The 14,022-nt window shown below is 54.6% G+C and overlaps 6 protein-coding genes across 6 annotated transcripts; 3 read left to right on the top strand and 3 right to left on the bottom strand.

The window, feature by feature from the left end:
- Positions 1 to 1,020: 1,020 nt before the first annotated feature.
- On the bottom strand, positions 1,021 to 2,969 carry GUITHDRAFT_114401 (hypothetical protein; the record flags this gene model as incomplete). Its single annotated transcript, XM_005826364.1, has 8 exons — positions 1,021 to 1,039; positions 1,091 to 1,131; positions 1,327 to 1,400; positions 1,558 to 1,642; positions 1,820 to 1,951; positions 2,101 to 2,226; positions 2,414 to 2,827; positions 2,892 to 2,969. The coding sequence occupies 8 exons, from the start codon at positions 2,967 to 2,969 to the stop codon at positions 1,021 to 1,023; spliced, it is 969 nt and encodes a 322-aa protein (XP_005826421.1).
- A 1,339-nt stretch (positions 2,970 to 4,308) lies between these two features.
- Positions 4,309 to 5,616, top strand: GUITHDRAFT_114400 (hypothetical protein; the record flags this gene model as incomplete). The annotated part of the gene is made up of 1 exon (XM_005826363.1): positions 4,309 to 5,616. The coding sequence occupies one exon, from the start codon at positions 4,309 to 4,311 to the stop codon at positions 5,614 to 5,616; it is 1,308 nt and encodes a 435-aa protein (XP_005826420.1).
- Positions 5,617 to 5,866: 250 nt separating this feature from the next.
- On the bottom strand, positions 5,867 to 6,134 carry GUITHDRAFT_114399 (hypothetical protein; the record flags this gene model as incomplete). The annotated part of the gene is made up of 2 exons (XM_005826362.1): positions 5,867 to 6,007; positions 6,054 to 6,134. The coding sequence occupies 2 exons, from the start codon at positions 6,132 to 6,134 to the stop codon at positions 5,867 to 5,869; spliced, it is 222 nt and encodes a 73-aa protein (XP_005826419.1).
- A 1,020-nt stretch (positions 6,135 to 7,154) lies between these two features.
- On the top strand, positions 7,155 to 9,313 carry GUITHDRAFT_76385 (hypothetical protein; the record flags this gene model as incomplete). Its single annotated transcript, XM_005826361.1, has 4 exons — positions 7,155 to 7,415; positions 7,463 to 7,596; positions 7,714 to 7,897; positions 8,147 to 9,313. 4 exons carry the CDS (start codon positions 7,155 to 7,157, stop codon positions 9,311 to 9,313), a joined length of 1,746 nt encoding a protein of 581 aa, XP_005826418.1.
- A 586-nt stretch (positions 9,314 to 9,899) lies between these two features.
- On the top strand, positions 9,900 to 11,150 carry GUITHDRAFT_143439 (hypothetical protein; the record flags this gene model as incomplete). Its single annotated transcript, XM_005826360.1, has 6 exons — positions 9,900 to 10,393; positions 10,451 to 10,553; positions 10,601 to 10,666; positions 10,722 to 10,826; positions 10,870 to 10,995; positions 11,046 to 11,150. 6 exons carry the CDS (start codon positions 9,900 to 9,902, stop codon positions 11,148 to 11,150), a joined length of 999 nt encoding a protein of 332 aa, XP_005826417.1.
- Positions 11,151 to 11,562: 412 nt separating this feature from the next.
- On the bottom strand, positions 11,563 to 13,524 carry GUITHDRAFT_143438 (hypothetical protein; the record flags this gene model as incomplete). Its single annotated transcript, XM_005826359.1, has 6 exons — positions 11,563 to 12,349; positions 12,405 to 12,577; positions 12,622 to 12,721; positions 12,766 to 12,848; positions 12,894 to 13,078; positions 13,164 to 13,524. The coding sequence occupies 6 exons, from the start codon at positions 13,522 to 13,524 to the stop codon at positions 11,563 to 11,565; spliced, it is 1,689 nt and encodes a 562-aa protein (XP_005826416.1).
- Between the last annotated feature and the right edge of the window lie 498 nt (positions 13,525 to 14,022).

The raw sequence follows: 14,022 nt of genomic DNA, 5'->3' as shown, positions 1-14,022 counted from the left end.
CCTCCTCCCTCCCTCCCTCCCCTCCCTCCCTCCCTCCCTCCCTCCCTCCCTCCCTCCCTCCCCTCCCTCCCTCCCTCCCCTCCCTCCCCTCCCTCCCCTCCCTCCCCTCCCCTTCCCTCCCCTCCCTCCCCTCCCTCCCTCCCCTTCCCTCCCCTCCCCTCCCTCCCCTCTCCTCCTCCCCTCCTTCACTCACTCATTCACTCACTCACTGAACCTCACACAACCCTCCCAACCTCTGCCTCCTGCCTACCCGCCTCTCTCATCCCTTCTATCTCCCTCTCCTCCGCATGTACACGCTCTGGCATCGCTCTCTTACTTCTTCCTTCCACTTTCTTCCTCCCCTCCTCTGTCCTCTCTCTCCTTCCCCACATCTACCCCGCGCGCGATCTCTCGCTGCGCTCCATGCTGACTTCCATCCAGGTGTGTCTCCGAGAAGCAACGCTGTCCTCGAATGGCTGACTCTCCCGCTCCTCGCGTATCTCTTTGGCTTCCTCCTCCGCCTCTGTGCTGACCCTCGATCAGCTTCATCGAATGGGTCGTGCTCCTCCTCGTCGACAGTTTTGGAAGAAAATATGGAAGGTGAGGAGGGAGGTCAGGAGGGAGGGGCCAGGACGAAAGGGGCGAGGACAAGGACGAAGACAAGGAGTTGGGAGGATGAGAACGACAACAGAGGAGGAGGAGAGTGTGGGAGTGAGAGGATGAGGAGGCTGTTGGCGGGGAGATTTGACTAACAATGAGTGCAGCAAGAAGAAGAGAGAATGATGTAAAACAAAGACGAGCGGCCAGGAAGGAGAAGCGAGGGGGGGAAGGGGGCGGGGGGGAAGGGGGGGGAGTGGTGGTGAAGGGGGGGGGAGGGGGAGGAGTTGGTGGTGGTGGTGGTGGTGGTGGAACTATGTAGCACGTAACAGTTTGTGATGATCTCTCTTGTGAAACCAACGGAAAAAAAACTTAAAAGGAGGTCAAGAACGTCACCATGTGCTACTTGTGTGTGATTGTACATTGAGTTAGGACGAGCCGCCGTTATGGTTGACAGATTTTGCTGTAAAAGAATCTGTCAGAGGTCACGACAGGCTGTCACGAGACTGCCTACCAACTTCGTCGGCAGTTCTTGCTCATCCAAACAGGATTTAACTGCGGAAACCATAAGCATCATATCTTTATGTTCCCCCATGCCTCCCAGACTCCCCTCACCAAACCTCCTTTCTCCTGCATTCCTCCTCTTCCCTTCCTTCCAGTCCTTCTCGTTCTCTACACTCTTGTTCCCTCCCCTCCTTCCTCTCCCTCCTTCCTCTCCCCATTCCTCTCCGTGTCCCCTGTCCTTCTCACCTTACACTCCGTTGGAGTCTTTCCTGCCCAGTAGGTACACTTGGGATGCTTGTCAAAGCAGCCGCCGCTCGTTTCTTGACGTCAAAGTCAGAGGCGAGGAGGATGAGGGATTAGGATGCTGCAGAGAAAGTCCCAGAGTTGGAAAGAAGGAGAGGAGGGAAGAAGATGAGAGGAGAGAAGAGTGGGAGGGTCTGATGGAACAGGGGAGGGAGAAGAGGTCAGGAGAAGCACCTGATTGGTATCCTCGCTCGTGGATCCATTTGGTAGCCACCCACTTCTCTCCCTTGATCGGAGGAAGCCCAGCATGCAGCGTTTGCTGGAGAAACATTCTCAGTCTTGGGCGCGTTGGGAGGATGGGAAGAGGAAATGCCTGAAAGGGCTGGGCAGAGTATGCGGTGGGATGAGCAGGGAAAGGAAGAAGGGAGGGGAAGGACGAGCATGGACAGGACACTGAGGAAGAGGAGGAGAGGTCAGGGCAGGACCGCAGCCAGACCTTGTCAACACAGGTAGGGTCGATGCCGTCGCATCCATGCTTGAGGTTGTAGAACATAACGGCATCGCCCTTCGCCGCCGTGAGTTTCAAGTTGGCAGCTCCAAAATGAGTCTCCCCTCCCTCCTCAGCCGCCTGCTGCTCCGTCAGCCTAGACGGACACCCAGTGCAGCAAGATTGCTGATGCGGAGGGGAAAAAGAGAGGTCGTGGGACCGCGGGGCAGAGATAGAAAAGGAAGGAGAGGGACGAGGGAGGAGGAGGAGGAGGAGGAGGAGACGAGGACCTGGAGGTAGACGATGACAGTGATCAATCGGTTTCCTCCTTTCTCGTAATTCTCCGGCGGGTCCGTCGCGGGATCAAAGTAGTCGTGGTGCTCCGTGAACTGCTGCGACTTGGCGTAGTGGAGGACCTGGAGAGGAAGAAAGGATGAGAAGGGAGGGGGGCGAGAATCTCTACAGGAGGAGAGGAGGAGGTTGGAGGGTGAACAAGAATATTCAGAGGAGGAGAGAAGCAGAGGAGGATCGAGAATCATCAGAGGAGGAGAGGAGGAGAGGAGGAGAGGTAGAAGGGGAAGCTTATCGCTCTAAGGGTCAGACCTGCAAGTTCTCTCCCTGCTCAGGGGTTGTCTTTGTCAGCTTCGCGATCTTGTCCTCGACCCTCTTGACGACATCGTCCTGCTGGAAGTCCAGCCAGGCTTGCTTGTTGGTTCTCGTCGTGCTCTCGACGAGTTTGTTTGTGCCGTAGGGAGTGATGAGGGAGGCGGAGAGACCCTTCTGCAGCGCGAGCGAGACCAGGTGGTCACATTCTTCCTCCGTCAGCAGGTTGTGCACGATGAAGATGCGAGGGTCAACGGAAACTGTCTCGATCCATGTCGACTTCTTCGCCATGCCCCCCAGGTTGGTCATGCTCCTCCTCTCAAGGGAGGGCGCCTTGGATAGCAGCGCATCGCTCTTGGGGCCTGTCATCCACAGACTCTGCAGGAGCATCGACAAGACGGCGTATCCAACAATCTGTCACAGTAGGAGGTGAGACACGTTGAGGCGATAACGTTACAACGAGAAAGAGGAAACTTACAACGAGAAAGAGGAAACCAGAGTAGAGCCGTAGAGACCCCTTCTGGATACCCTTGCCTTCCAACTTGCGGAGGTGCATGTTCAATCCTTTGATCTAGACGAAGCGGAACCTGAACTGCTGTCATCTACATGAAACATGATTACACATACAGAAAAACCTTGAAGATATGAGCTTTCACTCCCGGCCTCTCCTGCCGCTACCTTGTCAAAGATCCATGACCTTGAATGAAACCTGCTCAAGACGTAAGGACCGGGAAACTTCTTTCAATCGCTTTTCCTTTGGCTGAAGAATTTCCATTGAAGTCAAATCTTAGCCTTGCGGCCAAGCCCTCAGATTCTTCAACTCAAAAATCTTTCGCAACACTTGATAGCCTCTTCGTCAAAATGAAATTAATTCTAAATTTCATACACATGCTCTGCCTCCTTCTTTTGTCATGTCAATTGTGTTATAATTACCTCTTCCTGATTCGCCTCCAATCATCTATCTCCTCCCTCCCCTCTCCCCCCCCTCCTCCTCCTCATCTTGATCTTCATCCTTTTCACCATCGTCAGCGTCACCATCATGCTCCTGCTCCTGCTCCTGCTCCTGATCCTGCTCCTGCTCCTGCTCCTGCTCCTGCTAAGTTTGCACCATGTGCGCCATGTTAGCATTGTCCAGTTCTACCTCATCCCCCTTCTTGCCCCTTCAATCACCACCCACCCACCCACCTACCCACTAGCTTAATCACTACCCCTACCTCCTTATAGTCAATCTCACTCTTTATGTACCCCTCTCTTTATATAGAAAATGACCCCCTCGATATCGTTAAGGATCTACACCCTACCCCATCTCATATCTTGAAAAGCGTAACACCCCGTCCTAACGAAAATATGAATCAGGTACTAATTCTTGTATGTATTTGATTTAAGTAAACAATGTGGTACATCTGAGAAGGTTCTGGAAAAGTCTACAGTACTAGTATTTCACTTAGCAAGAATGAGTAAATTTTGCTGCTAGTGTCGGGCGGCCCGCCGGTCATCCCGGGCCCCGGGGGGGTCACTCATTTTGCAAGAAAATGCGGCCGCTAGGTGGCAGACGCGTCGAGCCGCCAGTTACTGGCATGCACTGCGGTAGTCACAGTTGAGGATGAGACCTTCTGAGAGATGAGGCAGTGAAGCTGCTCACAGACTGAGAGTCATGTGATGAAGGAAACTAGGCGCGAGGTTTCATCCTTGCCGGATCATACGGTAGCCGCATGAGCGACACAGCACTGATAGAGCCCCAGAGCAGGACGGAGAGGAGGAGGCGGTGTTTGGTGCCTACATGTTTCTGCATCCTTTTCGTCCAGGGGATACTGATGACAGTCATTGTCAAGCAAAGGCTTCATCTTGACAGGTCATCGCCGAGTCGGAGGAGATTCTTGCAACGCCAAACTCGGATGAAAGATACTTTCAATGCTGTGATGACGCGCATGTCGAAATCTCTCCACGGAGCCCAGGAAAAGGGAACTGCCAAGAATAACTTGAATGAAACTTATGCGCTTCACTACGGGTTGGGACCGTTTCGAGATCCAGCAAGGATCGAGTTCGAGCTGGTGACTTCAGAGGAAGATCCTGATCAAAGCATCGTGATCGCCTTTCACAACGCGCAATCTCACGTCCTTGAGACTCTACCCACTGTACTCAAGATGTCCTGCGGGTCTGCTGAGCTCCTCCTGGTCCTGGACGCCTGCACTGACTCGACGCAAGAAATGATCATGGGCCTGATTAACAGCAGTAAATTCAGGGAAACGACCATCTTCACGCGGGTCCTTCTTGTCGTGCAGCCGACGCCAGTGTGGGAGACTTCGTCGGAGAACATCGGATACAGATTATCACGGGCCACCAAGGCGATCATCTCTGTTCAGGCCGACATGCTCGTGCAGGAAGTTTGTTTCAACCTTGCGATGTACATCCCCCTCCGAGTCTTCAACGATGTCTTCGCCGTGTCGGCTCGTTGTGCTCATGGAAACTCAACTTTCGTAGGAAGATGTGGGACCGATTACAACGATCCTTTACCAGTCTACCAGCAGTGCATTGCCAAGAAGTTTTTCACCATTCGGGGAACTTGCAACCGAGGGCCACTCCTCTGGCACGCGCCCTCCTTGCGGCAGCTCGAGTTCCTTGATGAAGGCGGGTTCTACCAGGAAGACGATGATCACGACCTGATTGCAAGAGCATACAGCAAATTGCGCATGGTAGCAGGGTACTACTTCGTTGGAACCTATGGTCCCCGCCGGTGGGGGGCGTCTCGCAACCCCGCTCCTCTGTCATCCTCGGCCACAGCCTATCGGGACATGAGGCTTGCAGCGCAGACAAGGAGAGCTCCCGTGAAGTACCCGCGCGTCTCTCAGACTCGCTTGATGCTCTTCGCCACAGTCATCTTCCTGCCAGTGTGGACAGACGTTGAAGAGCAGACGGCCAACTTTATCACCGGTTACCGGCCCACCCCGCACAGCGCCATCGTTGCCATCGACTTTGGACTGGACAGAGTCGGGCACAGGAGGATCGCAGGCCATGAAAAGATCTTGACGGTCGTGAGGGATGGGTACATAGGAAGGGTCTTGGATTGCAGGATCCTGCTCCACTACATCGCGAGATGGAAGTACATAGTCCCAGCGAGCGAATTCTTCATGGTATGTCCTCAGAAGAGAAACGCGACCAGGAGCGAGCCTCTGCTCAGACTGCCAGGATTTGCTGCTTGCTAACTTAGTGATGGCTCCAGGGGAGTAGAAACTCTGCTGCAATCAGCTCAGTCTGCCACGTGTAACGAGATAATGCTCTTGTACCCATGAGATCGTTGGTCGTTACACACTCATCATGAACATGCTGTCCTCTCATATGACCTTTGTCTTGAGTGAGATTGTACTTGCGTAAGATCTTGCGCTCACTTGAGATCTTGCGCTCCATTGAGCTCTTTAGCTCGAGTAAAGTTCAGTGCTTGCGTACAATATTGAACTAAAGAATGATCTTTGTCTTAAGTATGTTGATGTCTACAAAGCACTTTCGCTGAGTGACAACGACCAGATCTTTCAGCCAAGAAACCACGAAGAGACCTGGTTCAATGTCGACAGGAGCTGGTCTCTGGCTCTGGAAGCCCTATATCATTGAGACTCTACACGAGAATCTCAACGAGGGGGAGTACCTTGTGTACGTCGACGCTGGTGTCGTCATCAAGTCGCCGATCGCTTTCTTGGCTCTTCTCCAAGGAATTCAAAGAGGACATGCAAGCAGTCGGCTAAGCTGCTTGCTTGCACTTGCATCTTAGCAGACAGCCTTGATGATCAGGGTATCTGGGTGCTTCTGCATGTTCGCTCTTGACCGATACCTGACGACTCAGTGGGATTTGAGCTTTGAGGAACAGAAGGGGTTGAGTAAACTTACAACCTATTTTTTACTCATCACAATACCAGGTACTACTTGAAAATGTACTTGTGACCACCCACCCTCATCTTAGTGAGCATCTGCTGTAAGCAATGAGAGCTAGCTAGTGGCCTCCGGGTACCACCCCTACTCCGAGTGTACGGTAACCGGGGGTACGGAACTGATTCGTATCTTCCTCACTGAAAATGAGTCACAACTTTAGTGAGGGGTGGGTGGTTATGTCCGTCCTCTTCGTCTAAAGGTATGGTGGGGTGGCCAGAAGGGGTCAATTTCCTTAGCAGCGGGTGAGAAACTGCCGGGTAGGGGTACTAGAATCAGTGGGAATATGATGGGGTAGTACCTCTTGTGGTGCAAGGTGGGGACACAAAAAAAAAAGCAAGAGGCTTCAAAGAAACGAATAATGGACATCCAAATAGATGAAGATAGGGAAGATAAAGCAAGATAGAAAAGATAAAGGAAGATAGAAAAAGATAATGGAAGATGTGATGAGAATAAATGAAGGTCGAACGCAGAGGAACGCTGTGAAGGATGAGATGGCCGGAAGAATTCAACATAGCAACAAACTCAAGCGATGCTCGAACAGCATATAGTTCAACATAACAACAAACTCAAGCGATGCTCGAAGCATCAACAAACTCAAGTGATGTGCGAATTTGAGGGTTACGACGTAATTTGATAATTGCTGACGATCAAGAATAGCTTTGTCTGCTGCTGACGTGACGTTAACTTGGAAATTGCAGATGCAGAAAGCGAAAGAGTTCTGGAACAGCATCAAGGCAGACACCGGCCCTGAAGGTTCAAATTCATGTTTCTATGCACTCGGATGTGCATCGCTGACGCACTTTCAGACGAGCCGGAGCCGATGAACTGGTGGTGGTTGTGCATGCCAAGGCTTCCATGGTCGGAACCCTCCAAACCTCCTCCCTTCTACGGCGTGAACACTAAAATTCCGCTGTCTGTCGCCATGGTGATGGGCTTTCAGCATGCTCTAGCGATGATTGGTGGGATTATTGCTGTTCCTCTCTTGCTCACAGGCCCTTACAACGCAAGGCTGACCTCTGCTGAGACTGAGTACCTCATCTCGGCCGGTTTGCTTTCTTCCGGAATCCTTTCGCTGATCTCGGTAACGTCAACAACCTCGAATAACAGCAACGGTGATCATTGTGCTAGGTGACAAGATTCAAGGTATTCAACACCGGCTACTTCCTTGGAACTGGTCTGATCTCCGTACTTGGCACTTCCTTCACGTTTGTTCCTATAGCGCAAGCAGCCATGAAGTTCATGATGGATTCAGACTCGGGCATGTCATGCATGACTGACAGCGACTGCACCAAAGCGTGGGCGGACACGAGCGGTTTTGCAATCCCCGGCAAGACCAATGCCGGTCAGTGCAACACGCTCTCCGGGTTCTGCAAGTACAGCGGTCAAGAGGCATACGGTGCATTCCTCGGAACTGCCGTTTTCTGCGCCTTCCTTGAGATCGCCCTCAGCTTCCTGCCCAAGGATCAGCTCCGAAGATGCTTCCCTCCCATCATCACGGGGACCTGCGTGATGCTCATCGGGTTCGGGTTGACAGGAGAAGGCTTCAAGTACTGGGGAGGAGGAGTTTACTGCGGCGACAACTTCTTCAAGCGCATGAGGGTCATCCAGCAGCCTAACTTGCCGGGCGACTGGACCAAGAACTACAAGTCGACGTCTCCATGCGCCAACGGCGCATGCGTTCCCTTCAAGGGAGCTCTCTCGGGAGTGTGCGAGTACACCCCGCCTCAGTTTGACTCCAGCAAGAACATGACCATCGGCGAGCGAACCGTCTGCAACGCCTTCATGGACTCCCCGGGAGTGTTTCCTCCTCAGACTGATGTACAGATGTCGTTTCAGTTCTGCCAAGACAACGGGCAAGTGAAGCTTCCCTTCGGTTCGCCGCAGTACGTGACCCTGGGCTTCGCCGTGTTCCTCAGTCTCATAATGATCGAGGTCTTCGGCTCTCCTTTCCTCCGCAACTGCGAGGTTGCCATCGCTCTCCTCTTCGGTTTCTTCATCTCAGCCGTCGCCACGTACAACAACGATGGCACCAAGGAATGGTTCGTAGTCAACGACAAGATCTCGAGCGCGCCAGGCATCACCTTCTTGTGGGTCAAGACCTTCCCCTTGACTGTGTATCCCCCTGCGATCCTTCCCTGCCTCATCTGCTACATCATCACGACTGTTGAGACCATCGGAGACATCACCGCCTCTGCTGAGGCCTCCAAACTCGCCACCGTCGGGGATGACTTTGACTCAAGGATCCAGGGAGGAGTGCTGGCTGACGGGTTCTGTGCTATGATGGCCTGCCTTTTCACAACCCCTCCCAACACAACCTTCGCGCAGAACAACGGAGTTATCGCCCTGACTCGATGCGCCAACCGCCGAGCGGGCTACTGCTGCTGCTTCTTCCTCATCCTCTTCGGCATCATCGCCAAGGTCGCTGCGGTCATCGCGACCATCCCCGACTGCGTGCTGGGAGGCATGACTACCTTCCTCTTCGTCAACATCGTGGTTTCAGGTGTCAACATCCTCGGGCCGGCCATCGCCGTTCGCAGGAACAGATTCATCGTATGCGCCTCTCTCGCTGTCGGCATCGGCGTCGCTCTCGCCCCCCAGTGGGCGACCAACGCTCTTGTTGCTCCCGGCAAGACCGCAACAGCTCAGCTCGCAAGCGACTCGCTCGTCATCGTCCTCTCGACGCCCTACTGCATCGGGACTATTACAGCACTGTTGCTTCACCTGCTGATTCCCAACGACAAGGAGGATGAGACTAACGTTGTTAGAAACGACGACATGGTGAAGGAAAAGGCCTCAGAGCTTTCCTTTGCACACTTCATCCCCACAGACTCCTCAGTGTATCAGGGGTCAGACCACACCATGGCTTCTCAACAAGGCATGAACGCTCCTGTTGTTGGAGAGCAACAGGTCTATCCGGTACGACACCCTCATAACTTTACAGTTCTTGTTGTTTTCTTGACGCTGACGCCAGTCATATGATGTTCAGATGCAGCCCATGCCACCTTCTTACGTCATAGCACAATACTGAAGGCAACGACTCGCCTCCTCCATTCCGCTGATCATCGGATGATGATGTGCCATGATCATCGGATGTCAGTCATTATGCCGTGATGCCATGATAATGATGATGATGATGATGATGATCGGATGATGATGATGATGATGATGATGAGGAGGAGGAGGAGTTGCTATGGTAGTAATGTGAATGAATGGTTCACAAATACTCAGCTTGTCAAGTACGAGTTCTGACCCGACCAGGAATAAACTTACCGCACGAGTTAGCGGCAACGGCTTGACTCAGCCTCCGTTCAGTCGGATTATTACGATTAGATTTCATCTTTCCTTTTGGCACCCTGACGCACAGCTAGATGACTCTGAGGCGGCGAGAACAAGGAAGCGCCGATGGCGTTGCGGCGGTGAAGGGATGGGAGGAGGGATAGAGAACAAAGAGACAGCGAGCTACCGACCAACGAGGAGGAGAGCAGAAGCTTGTGGGGAGGAAGATAGGCAGGAGGACCATGACTGAGAGAAAGTTCCGCGCTGACGTGGGGACAATCGTATGGCAATGTACGGAGATCGAGCCGACGAGGGGCTGCTAGAGAAGATCGCGCGCGTCGGACGTGCCATCCCAGGTTTCCTTTGCAACTTGCCAGTGAGGGTTGTGTTGAGAAGAGCTCTAGGAGCCCTGTATGCTCTAGGAAGGAGCGTCAAGTCCATTCTGACCATGGAAGCTCTCAGCGACGTTCTCCTCGAGCACAAACTCCCGCACACGGTCTGGCTGTTGGGGGTTCGATACACTCTCGCACCTCCACCGATGGGGCAGAGGGGAGAGGGCAGAGAAACTGAGCAGACAGTCGTTGACGAGAGCCAGAATTTCAAGCTGGACATGTGGTCAAGGCTGTGGTTTAGTTACAGATATAACTTTCACCCCATCTCAGGAACAGAACTCACAACAGACACGGGTTGGGGCTGTATGATACGCAGCGGACAGATGCTCATTGGCCAAGCACTTGTTCATCATCATCTTGGCCGCGATTGGCGTCTCTCCCATACGTCCAAGTAGCTCTGCATTGAGTTGACGTCTTGAAACTCACCTCCTCCTCGTACCCTTCACAGATACAACGAGCTGCCGTCGGACTACCGCAAGGTCCTCGAGATGTTTCTCGATCATCCGTGTGCCCCCCTCTCCATCCACTCCTTCGTGCGGGCAGGGCAGCAGGTGAGCTGAGAGCTGATCCTCCTCAAAGGGCGCTGAGGGAGTTGCAGGTCGGCAAGAAGGCGGGGACATGGTTCGGCCCCAACACTGTCTGCTCTGCGTTCAGCAAACTTCATGTCATCGTCTTGTAATCTTATCTCGTCCGTCTCGCTCACTCGGCACTCGTTGCAGGCCGGCGGCGCTCTTGGCTCCGACAACAACCTTCAGCTCCTTGCCTACGACGGCAACGACGGCGACAACACCATCTACAAGAGTGAAGCTCTAGAGCTTCTGCAGGTCGTCCATCTGCTTGGGGGCTCCTCTTCTGACAAGTCAACAGGCGGGCCCGCTCTTCATCCTCCTGCCCACACGCCTTGGAGTGAGCTCTGTCGACCCATCCTACATCCCCAAGATCTCGCACGTTTTCAGCTTCCCTCAAAGTCTCGGATTCATCGGGGGGAAGCCGGTCAGAGGAGGTCTGTGATGACGATGATGATGATGACGATGCTGGATCAGTCGTCGGCTCACTACTTCATCGCCTCGCAAGGAGAAGCGGTGTATTACCTGGACCCCCACACGCCTCAACCCCTCATCAACATATCCGAGAAAGAGTCAGTCTAGTCTCCTTCCTCTTCATCCCTCTCATCGCCTTCTTGCAGCCATCGCAGTTTCCACTCCTCCGCAGCCCACCGGATGCTCCTCCAGGTTTCGTGCTCCGCTCCTCCTCTTCGCTCACCTCCTGCAGCATGTTGACCCGTCCTTGACGTTCGGGTTCTACGTGAAAGACGAGGCGGACCTGGCGGACCTCTGCGAGCGTCTCACTACGATGAATCAAGCTCTTGGCGGCTACCCCGCCATCTCCGTGGCGGACAAGAGATGTTTGCCTGCAGCCGACCTCAACTTTGATGAGACGGAGGACGATGACGGCGTCATCCTCGTATGAAAAAATGCAATCAGGGACGGCGATGCCGGCGCTGCGTGTGCTGTACTTGTATGAAAAGACTCGTAAACAAGTCCTCCGCTCTGCTCCCCCTCAACTTGCATCTACCGACGGTCTCCGGGTGGCAGCGATCAAGATGTTTCGAAGGAAGACCTCGTCTTGCACGGCCGTGTGGACGGTCTCTTGATCCGCTGACTGAGTGCTTGTCCTCCTCGGCGAGAGCATCGGAGGTTTCTTGAGCCCCGGGAGTTTCAGAGGGCTGCCCGACGACACTGAGTTTCGAGGTCGGAAGCCAGCCTTGCGCAGCATGCTCATGACCAGCACGTACCGCCAGAGGTGCATGAAGTGATCGAGCGTTGAGCGATGCCGCTGGGAGACGAGGATGCTCATCACCTTCCTCCTCTTCCTCTGCTGCTCCACCAGCAGCTTCCACTCCAGAAACAAGTTCCCCATCTCTTTGGCGCCGAGCCTGCTGCTCAGCTTCTGAGCGAACCCCTGCTTCCTCTCTTTCTGCTCCATGTGGGCAAACTGCAGCCATCTCATCCATGCAGAGCGGATCTTGATGGACGCGATGCAGCTCTCTGCTCGCGTCGCCTGTCGGATGAAGGCAAGTCGGTGCGACCAACGCTGGAAGGCGACGTGGAGGTCTCGATGGAAGAGCTTCCTCGCTCGTTGCAGCGACAAGTCAGCTCGCGACGCCCGGCGGCTGCCGAGGAGGTGACTGTGATGCCTCCACTGCTTCAGCGCCCGACTACACTCCATCCTAGTGGTAGCCTTGAGGGCCCAGTGCCTCACCTTGTCCAGCATCCTGTTCCTGGCCTTGGTGTAGGTCTCATCCTGCGCTCGCATCATCCTCTTGATCCTCGAGTTCTCTTCCCTCCTGCGCGAGTTCGACAAGTCACGGGCAAGGAGTGAGGGCGAGGCATGCGACTCACAAGAGGTGAACCTCTGCTTCCAAGGATGAAACCTTGTTCAGAGCGTGCGCTGATTCTCTTTCTCTCCTAAGGATCATCTCCCTCAGCGCTTTCTCCTTCTCTTCAAACGTCAGGCTCAGCGCGTAGGTCTCGGCAGTGGAATCAGCTGCTTTCTTGTCTAGGTTCGAGGCCCTCTGCGGGAGACGTCAGCGAGGTGCTTGGTCGAGACATGTCGTACAGCCATGAGCTCGTTGGCTTGCTGCTCCATGCTCTCGACCTGCTGCTCTAGGAACGCGATGCGGTCATCCTTCTCCGCCAGTTGACACATGAGCTCCTCTCTGACTCATGTCACGCCACGTTGCGCGCAAGATGACAACATTACATCTTCACAGAGAGACTTTGCTCTACGTTGGAGTGCAGGCTGGCTTTAGAGACCACGAGCTGATTGAGCGCTGAGATCGCCACCTGCCCTCCTCTCACTCGCACGCCTCCAAGAGCTCTCTCTCTCACCTGCAGCATCGGAAACGCGTCCATCCTGGTCCTCGGTTTGAACTCGTTCAGCCACGAGATCAGCGTCTCCACATGCAGAGTCTCCTCGTCCATCTTGGGAGGCGTTTCGGTCGAGGCCTCGGCCGCCAGGAAGTCACAGTAGTACCAGGTGAGGTAGGAACACGCATCTCGCTCCTCTTCTCTCCCTGCACGCAGACATGAGGAGGAGGAAGGAGGAGGAGGAGGAAGAGGAAGAGGAGGAGGAGGAGGAGGAGGACACGCGCAAGTCACCTGCTAGAGTCACCTCGAAGGTTCGAGGCCCACCCTTCCCTGCCAGCTCAGCATAGTAGCGCCGTCGCCATCGCATGCTCGCGTTGGTATCCCCTGTCTCCTCCTCTCGTCGGACCGGCGGCTCCTGCCTCTGCTCCTCAGAGAAAAACCATCCCTGCTCGTTGACTTGCACGTCTATGCTCGGCCACTTGGTCTCAGGGAAGAGAAGCCTCGACTCGGGGCTACTGCGAAGCCTCCTGGAGCTCACGGAGGGCCGTGCGGTGAAAGGTCTGCGACCCTTGGGAGGAGGAGGAGGGAGAGGAGGGGGCATGGCGATGCCTTCCGACTGCCCGGTAGACCCATCTATCGTCCTCTCAGCCATGACCGACCTTGATAGCAAGATGCTTCACCGCTGCTCTTGACACCTGCGTCTCATTCTCTCCCTCCTTCCTGCCCGATCAGACTCTTTTTTCATCCTCACGTCTTCCTACTGCCCTGAATCATCTCCGAGGTTCCCCACGACTTCATTGATGGTTGGACTCCCACTGACTCAGCGATAGCAGGGCCTGCATTACATGCAAGTTTCAGTAGCGCTACAGGCCGTGCCTCCTGCTCCTGCTCCTGCTCCTGCTCCTGCTCCTGCTCCTGCTCCTGCTCCTGCTCCTGCTCCTGCTCCTGCTCCCGGTCCTGCCAGGCTCCTGCTCCTGCTCCGTGGCCGCTCGTGGTGCCACGGCGCGCTGCTACACTAGCCTGCTAGGCTCCCCTCCTCCCTCTGCCTCAGCCCCGTCACAGTCCACCATCTTCGTCCATGCCTCGCCCCCCCCCGGGCAAAACTACCGCCCGGGGGTCCAGCCGGCGTCTGCCGGGGCTTCTCCAGCGA

This window comes from Guillardia theta (assembly GCF_000315625.1).
Source record: "Guillardia theta CCMP2712 unplaced genomic scaffold GUITHscaffold_75, whole genome shotgun sequence".
NCBI classification, from domain to species: domain Eukaryota; class Cryptophyceae; order Pyrenomonadales; family Geminigeraceae; genus Guillardia; species Guillardia theta.
The sequence above is the reverse complement of the archived record's forward strand: the minus strand, read 5'-3'. Positions and strand labels throughout refer to the sequence as shown.